Source organism: Haliotis asinina, chromosome 9 (assembly GCF_037392515.1).
Source record: "Haliotis asinina isolate JCU_RB_2024 chromosome 9, JCU_Hal_asi_v2, whole genome shotgun sequence".
Lineage (NCBI taxonomy): Eukaryota > Metazoa > Mollusca > Gastropoda > Lepetellida > Haliotidae > Haliotis > Haliotis asinina.
The window spans coordinates 31,307,486-31,325,099 of NC_090288.1; the positions used below are offsets into that span (position 1 = coordinate 31,307,486).

At 39.0% G+C, this 17,614-nt stretch overlaps 1 protein-coding gene across 4 annotated transcripts in view; it reads right to left on the reverse strand.

The window, feature by feature from the left end:
- Positions 1-17,614, reverse strand: part of LOC137295684 (atrial natriuretic peptide receptor 1-like) — a 415,887-nt gene that overhangs the window by 12,487 nt on the left and 385,786 nt on the right. For all 4 annotated transcript variants that reach the window (XM_067827161.1, XM_067827162.1, XM_067827163.1 and 1 more), the window contains 7 exons: positions 12,361-12,487; positions 11,528-11,626; positions 10,902-10,979; positions 7,615-7,719; positions 6,979-7,050; positions 6,546-6,711; positions 2,577-2,732 (listed from right to left, as the gene is read on the reverse strand). In XM_067827161.1, coding sequence (XP_067683262.1) covers positions 2,577-2,732; positions 6,546-6,711; positions 6,979-7,050; positions 7,615-7,719; positions 10,902-10,979; positions 11,528-11,626; positions 12,361-12,487 — 803 coding nt within the window. The remainder of the gene's footprint in view (positions 1-2,576; positions 2,733-6,545; positions 6,712-6,978; positions 7,051-7,614; positions 7,720-10,901; positions 10,980-11,527; positions 11,627-12,360; positions 12,488-17,614) is intronic.

The window sequence follows — 17,614 nt, forward strand, 5'->3', positions numbered from 1 at the left end:
TTTGTTCATGAAGTATAAAGTTCAATTTGTTCACACCTGATACTGTCAGTCTCCCGACAAGCAGAGTTTGCTGATTGTTCACTCAAAATGAAAAGATTAATGACATTAAATTCCTTTCTGTGACGTATATTATTATATGTATGCTTTATAACATCGTGTATAAATATACCAGGCAAATAGTCCAAGGATCACGTTACAGCTCTCATCATTGCTCTTACAAAATCATGTTTGACATTTACTTTTTCATAAGTAAAATTTTCAACATTATGTATTTGCAGTCATTGTGTTGAAACCTACGGCAAAACAAGGTCGTATTTGTTATATATCAGATAATACTTATGAAACGCTACAAAAACAAGAATGAGAGACTCATACAGATTAAGTATAATTCCTTGGGAAACACATTAAAGAGTAGCACTCACAGCTGCACTGGAGCAGTGTTTAGCAACACACACAAGTAAATGTGGCGCGTGAGAAACTCCAATTTACACTGGCAAACAAGAACATGTCGTAATACATGATTACATCAACCCCTATAATGAAGGGTGGAACTCAAGACAGAGTACTAGTGTTCAAACAAACAAAACACTTTGAATTTGGCTGGATATCATTCCATGAAAGTGCTCACGTCTCTTTTTGTAAGACATGTTATTTTCAAAAGAGGATGACTCTTCTACTGTTTATTGCATTTGTAATCCATTGGTACTTTGTGCTCCACACGAAATAAATATTTTGTTAATTGCGGAAAGTATGTATGCTTGTACATCTACATAATGCTCGTTTGAAGTTAAAATGACACGGAATGGTGCTGCTGAATACTGGAACATGACGTCACTAGTTCTTCATGACGTCACTAGTTCTTCATGACGCCACTGACACCGTCACGTAATGTTCTTACGGAATCAGAGCTCCGTGTGAACGTCGTTATGAAATACGTTAACAATTTCAAATTAACTTAGATCGATATATGCTCATGGAAACAAATATCGAGACACTTCGCAACTTATTCACTTGAGCCAAAGCCAGCGAAATTCAAACTACATGAGGGCAGCCTGATTAGAAAAAGTGCTTGTACAGCTTTGGTTACATGGTTGATTGGTTTGTTGGTTCAAATGTTGTTTAACGCCGCACTCAAAAATATTCCAGCTATATGGCGACGGTCTGTAGATAATCTAATCTGGATCAGACAATTCAATGAATAACAGCATGAGCACCGATCTACACAACTGCGTTATAATGGCTTGTGTCAACCAAGTCAGCGAGCCTGACCACCCGATCCCGTTAGTCGCCTTTTTACGACAAACATGAGTTACTGTAGAACATTTCTAACCCGAGTTCTTCATGAACATTCTGCAAAGCAAACCAGTGCTAGATAGTGTGAATACCGAAAAGCCTACGTCACTGAACATAATATAACCTTCAACTCACAAAAGATAAAAAAAATCAACTGCAGAATGAGATACAATTATGTCTCGTATATTACCCATCGTATATTTGGTACATTAATTTGCATTGGTGTACATGCTGTCAGTGTGTGGTCATTCATTACTCCCTAATACTAACATACAAGTGTTAAGTTCCAGACATACGAGCCCAAGATAGATATCATCCTCATTACCAAGATAAGTTTATTTGAGAACAGCATGCCACATCAACGCCCTTTAATGATACCATTTTCCTTTCTCATGTGTCGGCTCTGATAAACACAATATTTCCCAAACCTTTACCATGCTCTCTGTCTGTCAACAAGATTGAGATACGATCTTTCCCGTCGCAATCAATTTCAACCCCTGTAGACAGAAAGACCTATCCTGGTGTGATCAACACTGGCGATACATCTGTTCTGTTAGGGAAGAGGTAAGTGCTCAGAGAGTAAGGGATCTTTTGAAGAAGCCTTACTATTTCTGACATGATGTTTTTTCACAGGAGCTTTAAGTGGTGCTTTTCGCGACTGACAGAGTTGATCAAATATGTTTTCCATTTGAAAATATATGAAAAATGAACAAACACTACTGCCAGGTTCTGAACAATTTTGTAAATGTGAGGATTCTCAAGATGCAGAAGCGTTCAAACTTCATGTTCTGAGTAAATGTTGACACATGCTTACCACAATTGTACCGCTAACATTGTTTAATACATCTGTCTCAATATCGCGTGAATGTTGCTTTCTGACATGGGACGATGTATTCCATAAAGATTGTACTTCAGGATGAAGCTAAGTAAGCGGCACTGTGTCTTATGAGACAACTATGTCTTACTTAATTTTGAAAATTTTGAATGGACATATTATTATAACAAAATAATTATGCCCTATTGAATACATTTGACAAATCAACCTTTTTTCAATTTGCACCATGAAGGTTCACAGTTTTTGGTTCAAGGTGTTATATTTGAAAACAAAATCTGACAGTCGGCAGACGAACAGTCGAATGTCATATTTTCGATGTTCATTCAGGGCACAGGTCAATGGTTATTGACCACATTCCATTTAAACTGCGTTGCCCTGTCACGTCAACTATTGATTGGACACATGGTGGCTACTGCCATTACTCATGATCTCTACCATCGTTACTTACCTTCTGGGCTGTAGTCCGCGTTGGCGAGGAAGAAGACGCCACTTCTATATACGATTTCCTGGCAGATGATGCCAAAGCTGTAGACGTCCCCCTTGATGTTGCCTTCTGGAGGACGATGGTGTAGTCGCAACAACTCTGGAGCCGTCCACAACTTGCCTGGAATAGAGATGTATCAAGATTTTGTAGCACAGGAATTTGTGAAAACTGCAAGTTGATTCAAATCTTTGTGGGGATCATACGGTGGTCGTGCAGGCGCAGCAGTTTGATGAGCTAGGTTGCTTCCCTTAGATGACGTGTTTGAATCCAATAATCGCGCTGATCATGATTGTACAGAGTAGCGTTGGTTTCAACGATGAGGTGAAGGTTTAAAACACATACTATTTTCGGTTTCTCTGCCACATTACTATTGCACTTTTCGTATAACTGCATTAATTTTGCTTTCCCAGCGGCATGAAGCCCAGGTCACCCTCTGACCATATTGCATGTTGTGAGCAAGTATGTTCGTCAACAATGCATGCAGCAGGAGACCTTAGGAAGTATAGGACTTTCATTGTTGAAGTAATCAAACACACAGACATGTTTGCACACATATGCACATACGCACACACACAGACACAGAGACAGACACACACGTCCTTCCACTCAGTGTTATGTACGTCCCTCTTTAAGTGCAATGATACATTCTCCAGACAGAGGACTAAGCGTGGCTTGGCCTATTCCAGGATGTAGTTGTCAACGGCATATCTTCCAAGGAAAGAGTCGAGAATACGTATTTCTGAAAGGTATCTGAGATGAACATGATAGAGTGAAAGTGAACTCGTCGTAGACAGCCCATTGTTGCCTTAGCACCTTCAGAAAATTCAAATAAAGTTCAAACGGATCTTTAATTAACACTTGCTACGTTTGCGGGAGCTGTCATTTTACTTCGCCTCTTTCCATGAGAAATATCTTTCTTCATTTGGCTTGAAAGGCACCAATGAAGTTGTGGCAAGATAGTTTCACATTTGGAAATGCGACAAAAGTATGCCATTAGATGTTTCACGGAAGATATCAAGGCTATTGTGGTTAAGCTGGATGAATATCCTTCCAAAAATGCAGCAAAAAAGCCGTTCGTGTATCCGTGCAACAGCCACGTATGTTTAATGCTATTTTCAACATATTTAACATACAACATGGTGTGTCAGGTGGATGCGACAGGCTTACTGGAAATAATACAGATCACAGACAGGTATTTGTGTAACATAAGCCCACTGAGCACGGCAACCCGTTATATGTCATCGCCAATCTTCACCTCCAGAATATAAAGGGACTTTACGACACAAGCGTACTGCTGTGAGTCATCGTGAAGTTGTATTCGTCTGTATTTTGTAGTATATCTTGTTCAGAACTATCAGATCAACTGATAAAATGAAGGGGATGTCCTTACTTTGCGTCTTGATTGATCGATAGGATTAAAGGTTCTTAAAGATCTTCATGAAAATATTTACTGCGACGTTCTGAACCTCTAGAGGGTACCCATAAACACCAATGCAGAGTCCTTCGTAATGCCATCCAAATGATGATAAATCGAAGACGAGGGCAACAGTTACAAACGCCTCTCTGGACATTACGTGTTAATAACTGCGGCATATATTTGACAAAACGTTCATCCACAATATCACAGTCACTAAACAGTGATCAGAATATTGTTTTTCAAAAGAAAAGCGGGTAGCAATCCCAAAGTAATCAATACTTTAGGGCATAATGAATAGAAAAAAAATGTAAGGTCAGAAACACAGTGAGAGGATATTTTCAATAAATTCCTTTTGATCACTAAATCGTCAGAAGAGAAAGCGAATGATAAGTATTTTTTATCATCAGCAATTCATTTTCTTTGAGCCAGTTCAAACGGATATTTCACAAACATTCTTCACCTGGTGCACAGAATGAATTTTTTACAAACGTCCTATAACCTGACAGGTAATCGTCAGAAGACTGCTCTCAAATATACAAATCTGCTTGAATCTCAGTAATTTCTAAAGCAACTTACAGTGGCTATCCAAACACAAACTTTCTCCACCTCCTACTTTACCATGAGTGAACGGGCAAATAACTTCATGAACTTTGTATTAACGTAATTATTGGAGTCAAGATTTCACTCAACAATGAATATTATATGCTAAGAAAATCTGAAAATGCATAACAAGGTACCTTTATATTAAGCGTTTTGATGTCATATGACATATTTTAAGCTATTAAGCAGGTACTAACGTTCTTCTGAAAAAAAATCCTCTAAATCTATTTCGATTAAGGTTTGCACGAACTAAACCAGTTCTTTAGAATCTGTTGCACGCGGTAACATAATAGTGTATGTTTACTTCACAATACAGCTAATTCACGTAAAACAGACAACAACTAATAGGTGTATAAATGTAGCAAATCTTGAAGAAATGTCTTAACTTTCGAGTCAACAACATTAACTGAAATGTCAATTCCTTGAAAATCCAATTACATTTATTTACGGAGAACGGTTCCAACCTAGTTTAACTTGGTCCGGCAATAGGAAATCAATGGTGACATCTAACGTTAAAAAGAGTGTTCCTTTAACTTTCGCTGGAATCTAATGAGAAAGAGGAGAAAGTTGTACCGGCAGAGTGTCAAATGGCATTACCATAACTATCTCTGAAGACTTCTCTGCAGGATTGGGGACGCATAGTTAAACGTCAATATGGGCATTGTTTTGAGGAACAGACAAGTAATTTAATGTTAGAAGAGCATGCCACGCCACCTCTCCACTACTTTACCATTCCGATGGTATGGGTGGAATTTGGGCATCAGTGAAATGTTCTCTTAGAATGCATTCTTTATATGGATGTGTTTCTCACTCGCTTTTCGTAAAGCTTTCTGACATTCTGTGTTAAAACGTACACTACCGTGTCTCTCAGAAATGCGGCTTGACATGAGATTCACTTTGTGTGCTAATTAGCTTCTCCTTAAGTCAGCTTGTCGAACTTTTTGAATCACAATAAATCAAGACTGCCTTCATTAATTAAATAACATTTACAGCTTTGGTTTGGAAAGAATGTGGCTAAACTCTGTGTTGTTTCTATTCAGACAGAAACCAAGGCTCTTTTCTGAAGTAAGTCTGGATGAGTGGCTGAGTTTAGTTTTACGCCGCACTCAGCAACATTCCATCTATATGGCGGCGGTCTGTAAGTAATCGAGTCTGGACCAGACAATCCAGTGATCAACAACATGAGCATTGATCTGCGCAACTGGTAACTGATGACATGTGTCAACCAAGTCTGCGAGCCTGACCACCCGATCCCGTTAGTCGCCTCTTACGACAGCCATAGTCGCCTTTAATGGCAAGCTAGAGTTGCTGAAGGCCTATTCTACCCCGGGACCTTCACGGTTTCTGAAGTAAGTCTGGAAAATACTCTTTCGCGGACACCTGGTGTAATCACTGATTCCTATTTATACATTCCTGTATGTGGAATTTGTTTCGGGGATAATAGGGAAATCTGTAGGGAGTCTAGTGTCGCTTTCATACTACCATAAGACAGTTCAATATGATGCCTAAGGCACTGCATGATAATGTAATATCTCAGTCATTCTATTCATTCCAAGTGCCAGCCAGGGTGACAAAAAGTTCCGTCTTTTAACGTCAGTTGGTCTGAAACAGGTCGACACGGTTGGCAAACTTGAGCCATCGAGGAAGTCTCGCCCGTAAAGACGTGCCTCAACTAACAGTGCATGAGTGTAGCTTTACTCCACACACAGAGCAACACCATCAAAGAAATCACTAAGACATTTTGACATTGTACGCAATCAAAACAACAAGTGAGTGAGGGGTTTAGCAATATTCCGAAAAAAACCACATACTCATACACACTATACCAATATGGGGAATTGTATGTACAACCGTTTATTGTCAGTTTAACCTAGCTGTTTCCGTTGGCAACATATCTCTAAACAGATTTTACTTACTTCTGTAATAAGCATATGTGCCCCCTTCTACGTCTTCCTGCGTCCCTCGGAAGGAGTGGATACCAAAATCTGTGATTTTAACTACAAAACGACTGTCCACAACGCAGTTTGTGCTTTTCAAGTTGCCATGGGAACGGATTTCACTGCTATGAAGATACGCCATACCCTGGAAGAGAGTCATCATCATCATCATATATCTTTATTTTAACTTTTATTAATCTTAGTTGATATGCTACATATACATATATGTATATGTCAATGAGTATTGCTTTTAGCCGCCGGCACAACATGCAATCAACATATGAGAACAGGTTCATCTGGAGAATCAAACTGAGATCTTGAAGTTTCCATTTGGCAGGTATGACCAATATTACCAAACAATCACGGAGTAAATAGATAATAACAGTTTGTCAGAGATGTTCAAAAGACTCACCCTGACGATGTCTTGCATGATTGAATATCGAAACATCCAGTCTAATTTGATTTGTTCATTTTCTAAAACATCCTGGAAACAAAGAAGCAAGTATTACACACAAGTTCATCTTCTAACACAAGAATACATAGCTCCACCAAGTTACCAGTATATGCCTCTTTCCACTTACCATTATATATGGAAAATGTGTATCAGATGTGTGCGATGTTTATACCTTCAGTTATATTACAAGGTGTGAACTTATGGAAATGTGTATCAGATGTGTGCGATGTTTATACCTTCAGTTATATTACAAGGTGTGAACTTATGGAAATGTGTATCAGATGTGTGCGATGTTTATACCTTCAGTCATATTACAAGGTGTGAACTTATGGAAATGTGTATCAGATGTGTGCGATGTTTATACCTTCAGTTATATTACAAGGTGTGAACTTATGGAAATGTGTATCAGATGTGTGCGATGTTTATACCTTCAGTTATATTACAAGGTGTGAACTTATGGAAATGTGTATCAGATGTGTGCGATGTTTATACCTTCAGTTATATTACAAGGTGTGAACTTATGGAAATGTGTATCAGATGTGTGCGATGTTGGGTGTGAACAGAAAAGTATATCTATCATTTCATGATACATACCTGAAGACTGCCTTTGGGACAGTATTCTGTTAATATGCACTTGTTTGGTGGGTCAATGCAGGCACCAATAAAACGGACGGTGTGATCATTTTGCAAATCCTTAATCTGCAAGTAAAGCATACAACTTCATGGTTTACACAAAAAGATTCACACTGCATTGTCCAGAACATAAGCTAGCTTAGTGTTTGTTAAATAACGTTTAAAGCAATAATTTTACTTCGGTCTAGCTGACGTCATACAAATAATCCGATAACGCATATATGACGTCGACAGAGCTAGATAGATGAGTTTGTTCTGAGCATGCACGGGCAATGAACCATGGCCACGCTAGGCTACATGAGATATTTCTATAATAGTGATTCATAGTGAGTGAGTGATCAGATCACAAACAGTGTGCAGAAGCAATTGTTTATTAGTGTTACGTAAAGGTTTTTAAAGAGAGATTAACGCTCATTCATAGTACTATAGATGTAGTCATGGCCTTGAGTGAACTGTGGAGCAAAGGTTGTGACAAGAGTGTTTAAGATTCGATCCTAGTACTATAAATACAGTCATAGTGTCATGTCCTAGCTGGAGTGGGGCGCAGGGGGTGTGACAAGAGAGTTTAAGACTCGTCCTAGTACTATAAATACAGTTATAGTGTCATGTCCTAGCTGGAGTGGGGCGCAGAGGGTGTGACAAGAGAGTTTAAGACTCGTCCTAGTACTATAAATACAGTTATAGTGTCATGTCCTAGCTGGAGTGGGGCGCAGAGGGTGTGACAAGAGAGTTTAAGACTCGTTCCTAGTACTATAAATACAGTCATAGTGTCATGTCCTAGCTGGAGTGGGGCGCAGAGGGTGTGACAAGAGAGTTTAAGGCTCGTTCCTAGCCCTATAGATAGAGTTATAGTGTCATGTCCTAGCTGGAGTGGGGCGCAGGGGGTGTGACAAGAGAGTTTAAGACTCGTTCATAGTACTATAAATACAGTCATAGTGTCATGTCCTAGCTGGAGTGGGGCGCAGAGGGTGTGACAAGAGAGTTTAAGGCTCGTTCCTAGCCCTATAGATAGAGTTATAGTGTCATGTCCTAGCTGGAGTGGGGCGCAGGGGGTGTGACAAGAGAGTTTAAGACTCGTTCATAGTCCTATAGATACAGTTATAGTGTCATGTCCTAGCTGGAGTGGGGCGCAGAGGGTGTGACAAGAGAGTTTAAGACTCGTTCATTGTCCTATAGATACAGTTATAGTGTCATGTCCTAGCTGGAGTGGGGCGCAGAGGGTGTGACAAGAGAGTTTAAGACTCGTTCTATAGATGTAGTTAAAGTATCATGTACTCGGGTGTTTGTTAACTTCTTTTGTATAGTACAGATCAAACATATTCTCTCATTTCGCAATGGTTAAAAAACAAATTCATCTGTTTAATCACATCAAGTATTACATTAATGCTAATTTTTACTTGCACTGACGAGTGTAACAGTTTAGGAATGCATGGTGTCTGTGCTATCTTAAATCTGAAATGAAATCAGCGTTGAATAAGTTGTACCCACCACCTAAACCAATGTGCCAATCTCTCAATCGATTAATCTTCCCAAGGCCAGATGTTTCTTGTATACGATTAGTAAAGACAAGTTGATCACACAAAGCAGGTTAACAGTGGCTTGGCCCTGTCCACATGCCCCTAACATGGACACAAATTACGGGGATATAAATGATCTACGCTTGAAACCTCTTCAGCAACTTTGAAACGAAGCTCGCCATCTAACGCCAAGTGATTACACTTGCTTCCTTGACAAATGTAATTATCCTTCCTGATTAAAATTGACAACATGTGTACTTGTACCGAGAACCCACATTCCTAGATTCTTTCTTGTTCTCTGTAATCACATGGAAGTCTTCCTGTTCTCCTCCCCAAAATAGTGAACCGTGATGTAAACTTGTGTAAATAATCGCTCTGATGACGTTTATTCACCTGATTGACTGACATGTACATCGCACCTGTCTCCTTCATCTCGACTGGTGCAAACATGTATGAGTTGATGTAACACGTTCGTCAGGATTGTTTATACGCGATGGTGATAAATACATTCTTGTACTCATATATGTGCTTCGTAATGGCAGACCGATATCTTTTTTACCTAAACAAATTTGAAACGGATACTTGGTAATTTTCATCACAGACAAATGTGTATAATTCATGCCACTTGACAAGCGTGCACTTATGTATGTAATATGACATCTCCGTGTAATATATGTGTATTAATCAAGTTGCTATATATATCACAACGGAAGAAGTTGATCAGATGTAATTGGCATGTAATATGCAACATCCTGCAGAATCCATTTAGAGTGTATTTTGGGGGTAAATTACAGGGGCCCGATTATAATGGCTGAGGTCTTGAAGATCAGGGGGTGGTACGTGTATTGGCGAATAGGATATCCAGCCATCTCAGTTACAACCCACTGAGTTTCCTTGTCAGTGCCGTTTCAGAGTCGGTTGAAATGTACATTGCAAATCATAAAAGTGACATGCAGTTCACTTTTATGCTCCGAGGTGAATCTATTCTGTTAAAGACGCACTTCCATTAGTTATATTAGTTATAACCACAAATTGAGAGGAACAGGATTCTGTTGATGGATTAACTCTGAAGCCTATATTGATTGATTAATCAGAGTGATTTCTTACGGATACTGGATTACGATGAATACAGTGTTAGGGCAGATCACCATGTTTCCACAAAGTGGGTTACTTGCCTCAAATGTAAATATCAGGGACCAACCTTTCTGAACAGCCATGATATGTCTCAGGTACGACTTTAACTCTATCACATCTATCTATCTATCTATCTATCTATCTATCTATCTATCTATCTATCTATATATATATCCATTTAAAAAGAAAGGGATGAGACGACCGAGCTTACAGTAGTGCACAAATCACTACAAATAGTTTCTCAAATAATCACACTATTACTTGAAAAAAATAACTACTTGTTTACACACACATACACACACACACACGCGCGTGCACACACACACATACATATACACACGCATATAGCTTATGCATGTATATATATGTATGAGGAGATCTTAAGTAGAACAACCAAGACAATTTTGTTGTCGATCATTGTAAATTAGCGATGACTTCAAGTGTTCTAGGAAAGGTGGCCATGGGACACCCGTCATAAACATATTTTTTATGCAAAGGCAAGTCACAAAAGTGCAACGATTTACTTAGTATGCAAATATGTTGGGAAAAGAAAAGCTAAAGGGAAAATGAGACGTTCCAAGAAAAGTTGCCACTTACCCGCTTGACCTCCAGTAGGAGTGTTTTAGTAATTGTTATGCTTGATTTGGGTATCTGTTTGACAGCGACAATGGCGCCCTGAAAGATGACATGTACACTTTCATCAGCAACAAATACAATTGAAATTATTTCTTGACTGAACTGCCAACAAATTGAGATCTAGTGGTCTTGTTGATGTTCCAGTCTCTGTTCCCGTCAACAAGCATCGATGAACTGGAACCCGATTATTGTTTGTCTATCTCAGACACACGGAAGAGAAGTAACGAGGTATTTGTTACGAAACATTAAATGTCAAGAATACACAAATATTGTGTGTTTTTTCCCCACAAATCTCATTTTTAGTGTGTTTGTGGGAAATACCATCAAGGGATATTGGTTTGCGAGTTTGCTTAACGCTGCACTCAGCAATGTTCCAGCTAAATGACGACAGTCTGTATATAATTGAGTCTGTGCCAGACAGTCTGCTGTGGACATCATGATCATCGACCGGAACCAACTGCTTCTGATGACATGCACCAACCAAGTCAGCGTGAAGATCCAACCTTGTGAGACGCCTCTTGTGACAGGCATGGGTTGCAGAAGACCAATTCCACCTGAACCATCTAGTTCAGGGTGTTCCATCTTACCTTATAGTATCCTGTTTTTGTGAAGAGTTGTCTATTGGCACCATCACTCAGGTGGGCAGCGATTGTGTCACCCGAACATGAACTATTGTAAGACATTCTCTGAAAATATATTAGAATATGGGAATAACAATGCAGACAAAAACAACAGCGACAAAATGAACCAAATGAACATTAAATACAAAATGATGGCTTGGAATATATTTGCTACAATATATAGGTTGTCTGTGCACTGTATGTGTGGTCGTGGGGTGAGACATAACTGTAACCCCCTTGGATAATAATCAGGTTACGGTGGGGTAGTCCTCTGGCCAAAGCATTCTTTGCGGTGGTGTCAACTTCAAGGACGGCATTTTGTAACATAAACGTAGCAAAGTGTAAAAGTCTTACAAAAGGAAGATAGCCCTGGATCAGTTGAGGTACGCAACAAGATCCACAGAAGTCCACAAAAAAATGAACCTGTCCCGATATTCTGGTACAACCTATCTTCAGTTTACACTGACGGTCTCTTGTTTGACGAAACTACCCAATAATTAGATATATATCACGTTATTTCGTTCACTGGTTTCAACATTATTCTCATTGCTGCAAAAGGTATTGATCCTGACGCACTGCTATCGGATCTGATTGTAATTCATCTGACCTATCAGACAGACACCGGATATAACAGATTAACATACAGACAATAACAGTGTTACATCGTTACCTTAATCAGGAAAAGTCATCCCCTTTCTCCATACTGCTTGTTGAATGATGTTTACGAGGGGAAACAACTAGATCGTCTGGTTATAATCAATTCAGCTCATTTTATTTAAATCCTTTCACCAATTACATACCCTGTTCAAGCTCATTCGGCTTCCGTGACGTTCCAATTTCCGATTCTTTTCCGGCGAACCAAAAATGATATCTTCCCAACGCACTCTCCAGTTCATTTCGGCAAGTTCCGCTTCTAGTTTTATATGTCTGTTAACGAGAGAGTTAGTTTCGTGTAATCAGCCATAGTTTCAGCACGGGAAATGGAGCAATGAGCTTGTTGTCAGCTGCTTTGGCACGTCTCTTAACACAATGGTAAAAGTGGTATCTGAATACAAATCGCCGAGAAACTTCATTCCTAGCCTCTGCAAACAATACCTACGTATACACCTGGTTTCATATGACTGTGGCTGTTCGTAGTCATACAGGTATTTGAAAAAAGACGGATGTTCTTACACTTCCTTTTATGAGTCGTTTGTGCATTCCGTTGTAAGTCTCACAGACACCTGGAGTGTATCTGTGCATTTAGATGGTAGCAATAGGCCAGTCAAACATCCAGATGCCTCACACATGGAAAATTTTCAGTACTGGTAATCCCCTTTCTCAACCTCATAGAGACATCCTTTGTGCTCCCCATACAGACCTCCATTATCCATTCTATGTAGACCTAGTTGTTAGTGATCTATAGCCCGTGTTTTATATTGTATTGTCTTCTCTGATTGTAACGTTTTAGTTTTACATACTAGTTTTAAGTTCATATCTGTGATAGTCTAGTATTTGTACTGTCCATTGTCGACAGCCTTTACGTCTGTAAATGTTTTCATTTTATTAAATGAATTGTCCTAGATACGATATGGCTGCAATATTGCCGATGTAACATTAACTCACTCACTCACCCATATACACCTCCTTTGTACACCCAATATAGATTTCATTTGTCCACCCCATACAGACCTCCTTTGTCCTCCCCTCATACACTTCATTTGTCCTCCCCACGTAACCTCCTTTACTATCATAGATAGACCTCCCTCGTCCTGCAGACGACTAGTACACAACCGCCTTTATCCTGATTTCTCTTCATCTAATGTTCAGGGGTAACGAGTAAATGAAGAAGAATGTCTTTCTATTGGTCAAATGAATTTGCTACTGAAAGAAATGCACTCATAATAATATTCCTCATCAGGAGAGTCACATACAAATCACAGAAAAAATTTTTGAAAAATTATCAACACAGACAAATCTAATGCCTCTTGAATATATTTTATTCAAAATGATTACAACAGAGAACATGTTCACAGCATCACAGGGTAAAAGTTATACGAATGCGCGGCAAACTCTAAACCCACAAATCATATTCACATTACATACACATTGACATGAACCAACAAATCACTGTTTAGAAACACCACAATGTAATCTGGCGTATTCTTCATAGTAATACACATGTAGTTACAACACTGATATCTTTTGTACCTACAAAACCCCAGAAGCATATATGTTTTCACTTTGGTATTGCGAATGGAGTTCCCGAGGAAGTAAAACAAATCGGCAGATTCCTGACGGGAGTAAGTCAATATGGGAATATGGTTTCATGCTGCTTTATGCAATCCTCCGCCGGGTGAATATCACATTCTTAACATTAGCCACTTTCAGGAATTTTACAGCAACATTAATGTATTACTCTCAAGGTTTTGATACATCAACGATGTTAATAATGCGTGTAGTAGGAACATGTAAAATATGTGGAAATCATGGGATGAAAATGCTAAAGGTAGACTCGGAGACGTTTCAGTTGTCAACATAACGCATTATTGCTTAACGTAAATCTCTGATTCCTCGGCATTTGATTTGCTGACTCAGCACATACTTTGGCATTAAAGTCTACATAGACAGAAAAACGACTATGTCACGATGGGCAGATAGTGGAACATTAATGTATCGATTTTGTGTTCAACGTAGAGTATAAGGAGCTATTTTGTAAATACACTCTTCAAAAAAAGTAGGGGAACCTGAACTTTCAATTTGGATAGGAAGTGTAAACGTTAACAAACGTTTGAAGGACAGACATCTTTTGAACGCACCACCATTTCCCTCTATTACCACCTCTAAACACACAACGCATGATAATCACGTGCACAATGCAGTAGCTCCATACGCGTGCAATGGATCCCATTCTTGATGACGTTTTATTCAAGAAGGTGGAGAACATTAATTTTGACACTCATCTAGCATCACACATTTGTTATTGTTTGTTTCTAGTCATTTGCTTTAAAATGAAAATCGTATACATGCAAATTCCATGCCATACACCAATTATCTTTCAAATGCAACTACATTCCAAATATCTATTGTTGTAAAAAAGTGCAAATGGTGATGCACTCTCAAAACATTCAATAATACATCAACATTGATTGACTCCGATAAATCTCCTAAATAGTTTTAATGGTTAGTCAAAAAAAACTTCCCCTACTTTTTTAAGACTATACATGAACATGTACACAGTGAGCAGAAACAGCTTTGGCATAAAACGCACTGGGGAAGTTTCTTCAGGGCATAATCACATCCAGCTGTCTATTTCAAGACCACCACAGCAACAATAAATGTATTTCCCTGAATACGACATACTTCAATGCTCCATAAAAATTCTCTTGTGCCATACATTTGTCACATACGAACATCACCTTTTTTTTGATTGTAGAAAACAAGAATTTTGAGGACCAAAAAGCGTACTGTAGAAAGGGTCGGCTTAGAAAAAGGTGACGTTACATTTTCGTGAAACAATTCCGCTGGTGGTATGACGTCGCATGGCTTCGTGTGAACAAAGAAAAGGAAAAAAACTTTGTCAGTAAAAATGTCAATTTGGGAATAAAACATAACTTGATAAAATTATTTACTTTTTTCGGGTCTAATTTGTCTTCGTTAGGCAAAACACCCTTCAAAGGTGCCATTAGCAATGATACATATTCTTTGCAGAATCAAAATGCTTTTTGGTGAAACACAGTGTATATATGTTTAAAGACAAAAGGTAAAATATGTTGATTATCAAACTGGTGCAAAAATGACTGTATGTAGTGATGTTCATGCTGATACCCTAGTCACACGTGTCGTAATGACAAAGATAAAAAATAAAACGATATATGCTGTTGTACAATATTAACACAGTCCATTGTGTCAACAACACCTGTTGTGACACAAATTCAAACAGGTGTACGAATGTTTATGGATACCAAGTATAAGCTCCAACAACTACATTCTGTGTACTATTCAACATGAAAGCATCATGTGCCTTGGGAACATCGGGTAGACAGACAGCATAGGTTTACTTACCTAAAAACCTCTTATGCCCTATTCAACAAGGCAAATAGTTTAGGTTTCAGCACGGACTGAAAGTCAAAGTTCAGTAAATAAATACCTGTCTTATACAACATGCACTATATTATTCTGTATGTGGACAACTGGACAGAAAATATATTTTATTCCATGGCTACCCCACCTGTCCTATAGTGACTTGGAAGCCGGCAGAAACAACACGTTTGCTTTCACAAACACTCGTCAGGTCCTAGTCTACATGTAAGCAAATTGAAAGAATACGTTTGCTTTCACAAACACTCGTCATGTCCTAGTCTACATGTAAGCAAATTGAAAGAATACGTTTGCTTCCACAAACACTCGCAATGTCCTAGTCTACATGTAACCAAATTGAAAGAATACGTTTGCTTCCACAAACACTCGTCATGTCCTAGTCTACATGCAAGCAGATAGAAAGAATACGTTTGCTTCCACAAACACACGTCAGGTCCTAGTCTACATGCAAGCAGATAGAAAGAATACGTTTGCTTCCACAAACACACGTCAGGTCCTAGTCTACATGTAAGCAGATAGAAAGAATACGTTTGCTTTCACAAACACTCGTCATGTCCTAGTCTACATGCAAGCAGAGAGAAAGAATACGTTTGCTTCCAAAAACACTCATCAGGTCCTAGTCTACATGCCAGGAGAGAGAAAGAATAGGTTTGCTTCCACAAACACTCGTCAGATCCAGATCAACATGCAAGAGGACAGAAAGAATATCTTTGCCTCTACAAACACACGGCATGTCCTAGTCTACATGCAAGCAGATATAAAGAATACTTTTACTTCCACAAACACTCGCCATGTCCTAGTCTACATGCAAATCAATAGAAAGAGTATGTTTGCTTTCACAAACACTCGTAGTGTCCTAGTCTACATGCAATCACATAGAAAGAATACGTTTTCTTCCACAAACACCCATCACGTTCTAATCGGCACCGTGAGCCTACTCAATATGCATGCATCCTAGATTTGTGTTAAACACCGGATAAAATGTGTAGGTTTAATTCTGCAAGTGCCCCGTCATGTCCCTTTCAACATTTTGGGTGTTAGTGGAATAACGGATAGAAAACGAGGGTGTACTTCCACAAACACCCGCCGTGCCATCTAAGCATAATGGGCGTCTGTGGATTCTCCTAACGTGGACCGTGGGGCTTTTGTAAGAATAGCATCGATTTGTCCTATGATCATCCTCTTAATATCAGCATCATATATTTTCCGCATCTCAGCAGCAACATAGTGTCCGTATGAGTCGTCGTCGTTGACACCGTTATTCAGTGTCTCATCCTCTGGGGTTGTCGGTCCATCACTTTTGTCCAAGGGGTTATTTAACATGGAGACAGAAGAAGACTCAGTCCCAGAACCAGCAGATGATACTCTTTGTTTGCCGTTATTACTTCCACAAACTTTTTCAGACACGAGTGTATTAGGGAGATCAGGAAAGGAGATCCGTTCACAGTGGGTCTCTTTGGACATATCCTCACTACTATGTACAAGTCCTCTTGAACTCTCTGGAATGTTCTCTCTGGCATATTCCACCTTCATACTGTGAACTTTACTTCGCACGCTTGACTCTGAAATAAGTCGAAGAAAGCATCTTGTTTCACTTGTTAAACGTACAATAGCCTGTAACCATTTATCGTCATTTTCAGCTTCTCTAATTACACATTATACAAACGCATACACATCGCATACACAAATATGTTCAAATAAATCAAAATCATAGGGATTCGTTGCAAGACAGTATGGGAAAATATGAAGCAAACCACTAACTCCAAATTCAATTTTACAACGGGAGAAACATAACGGGTACTCTAAACAGCTTGAAAATTTGATAGCACGATTTCATTTCATTTCAGTGAACTTAATACACGTAAATGCATACTATTGACCGCAGACTAACTTCAGAATTCGTACTGATATTAGTTACAAAGAAATGGAGGGTACACTTGCATGTCATATCACTGGTTGAAAAAGAAAATTAGT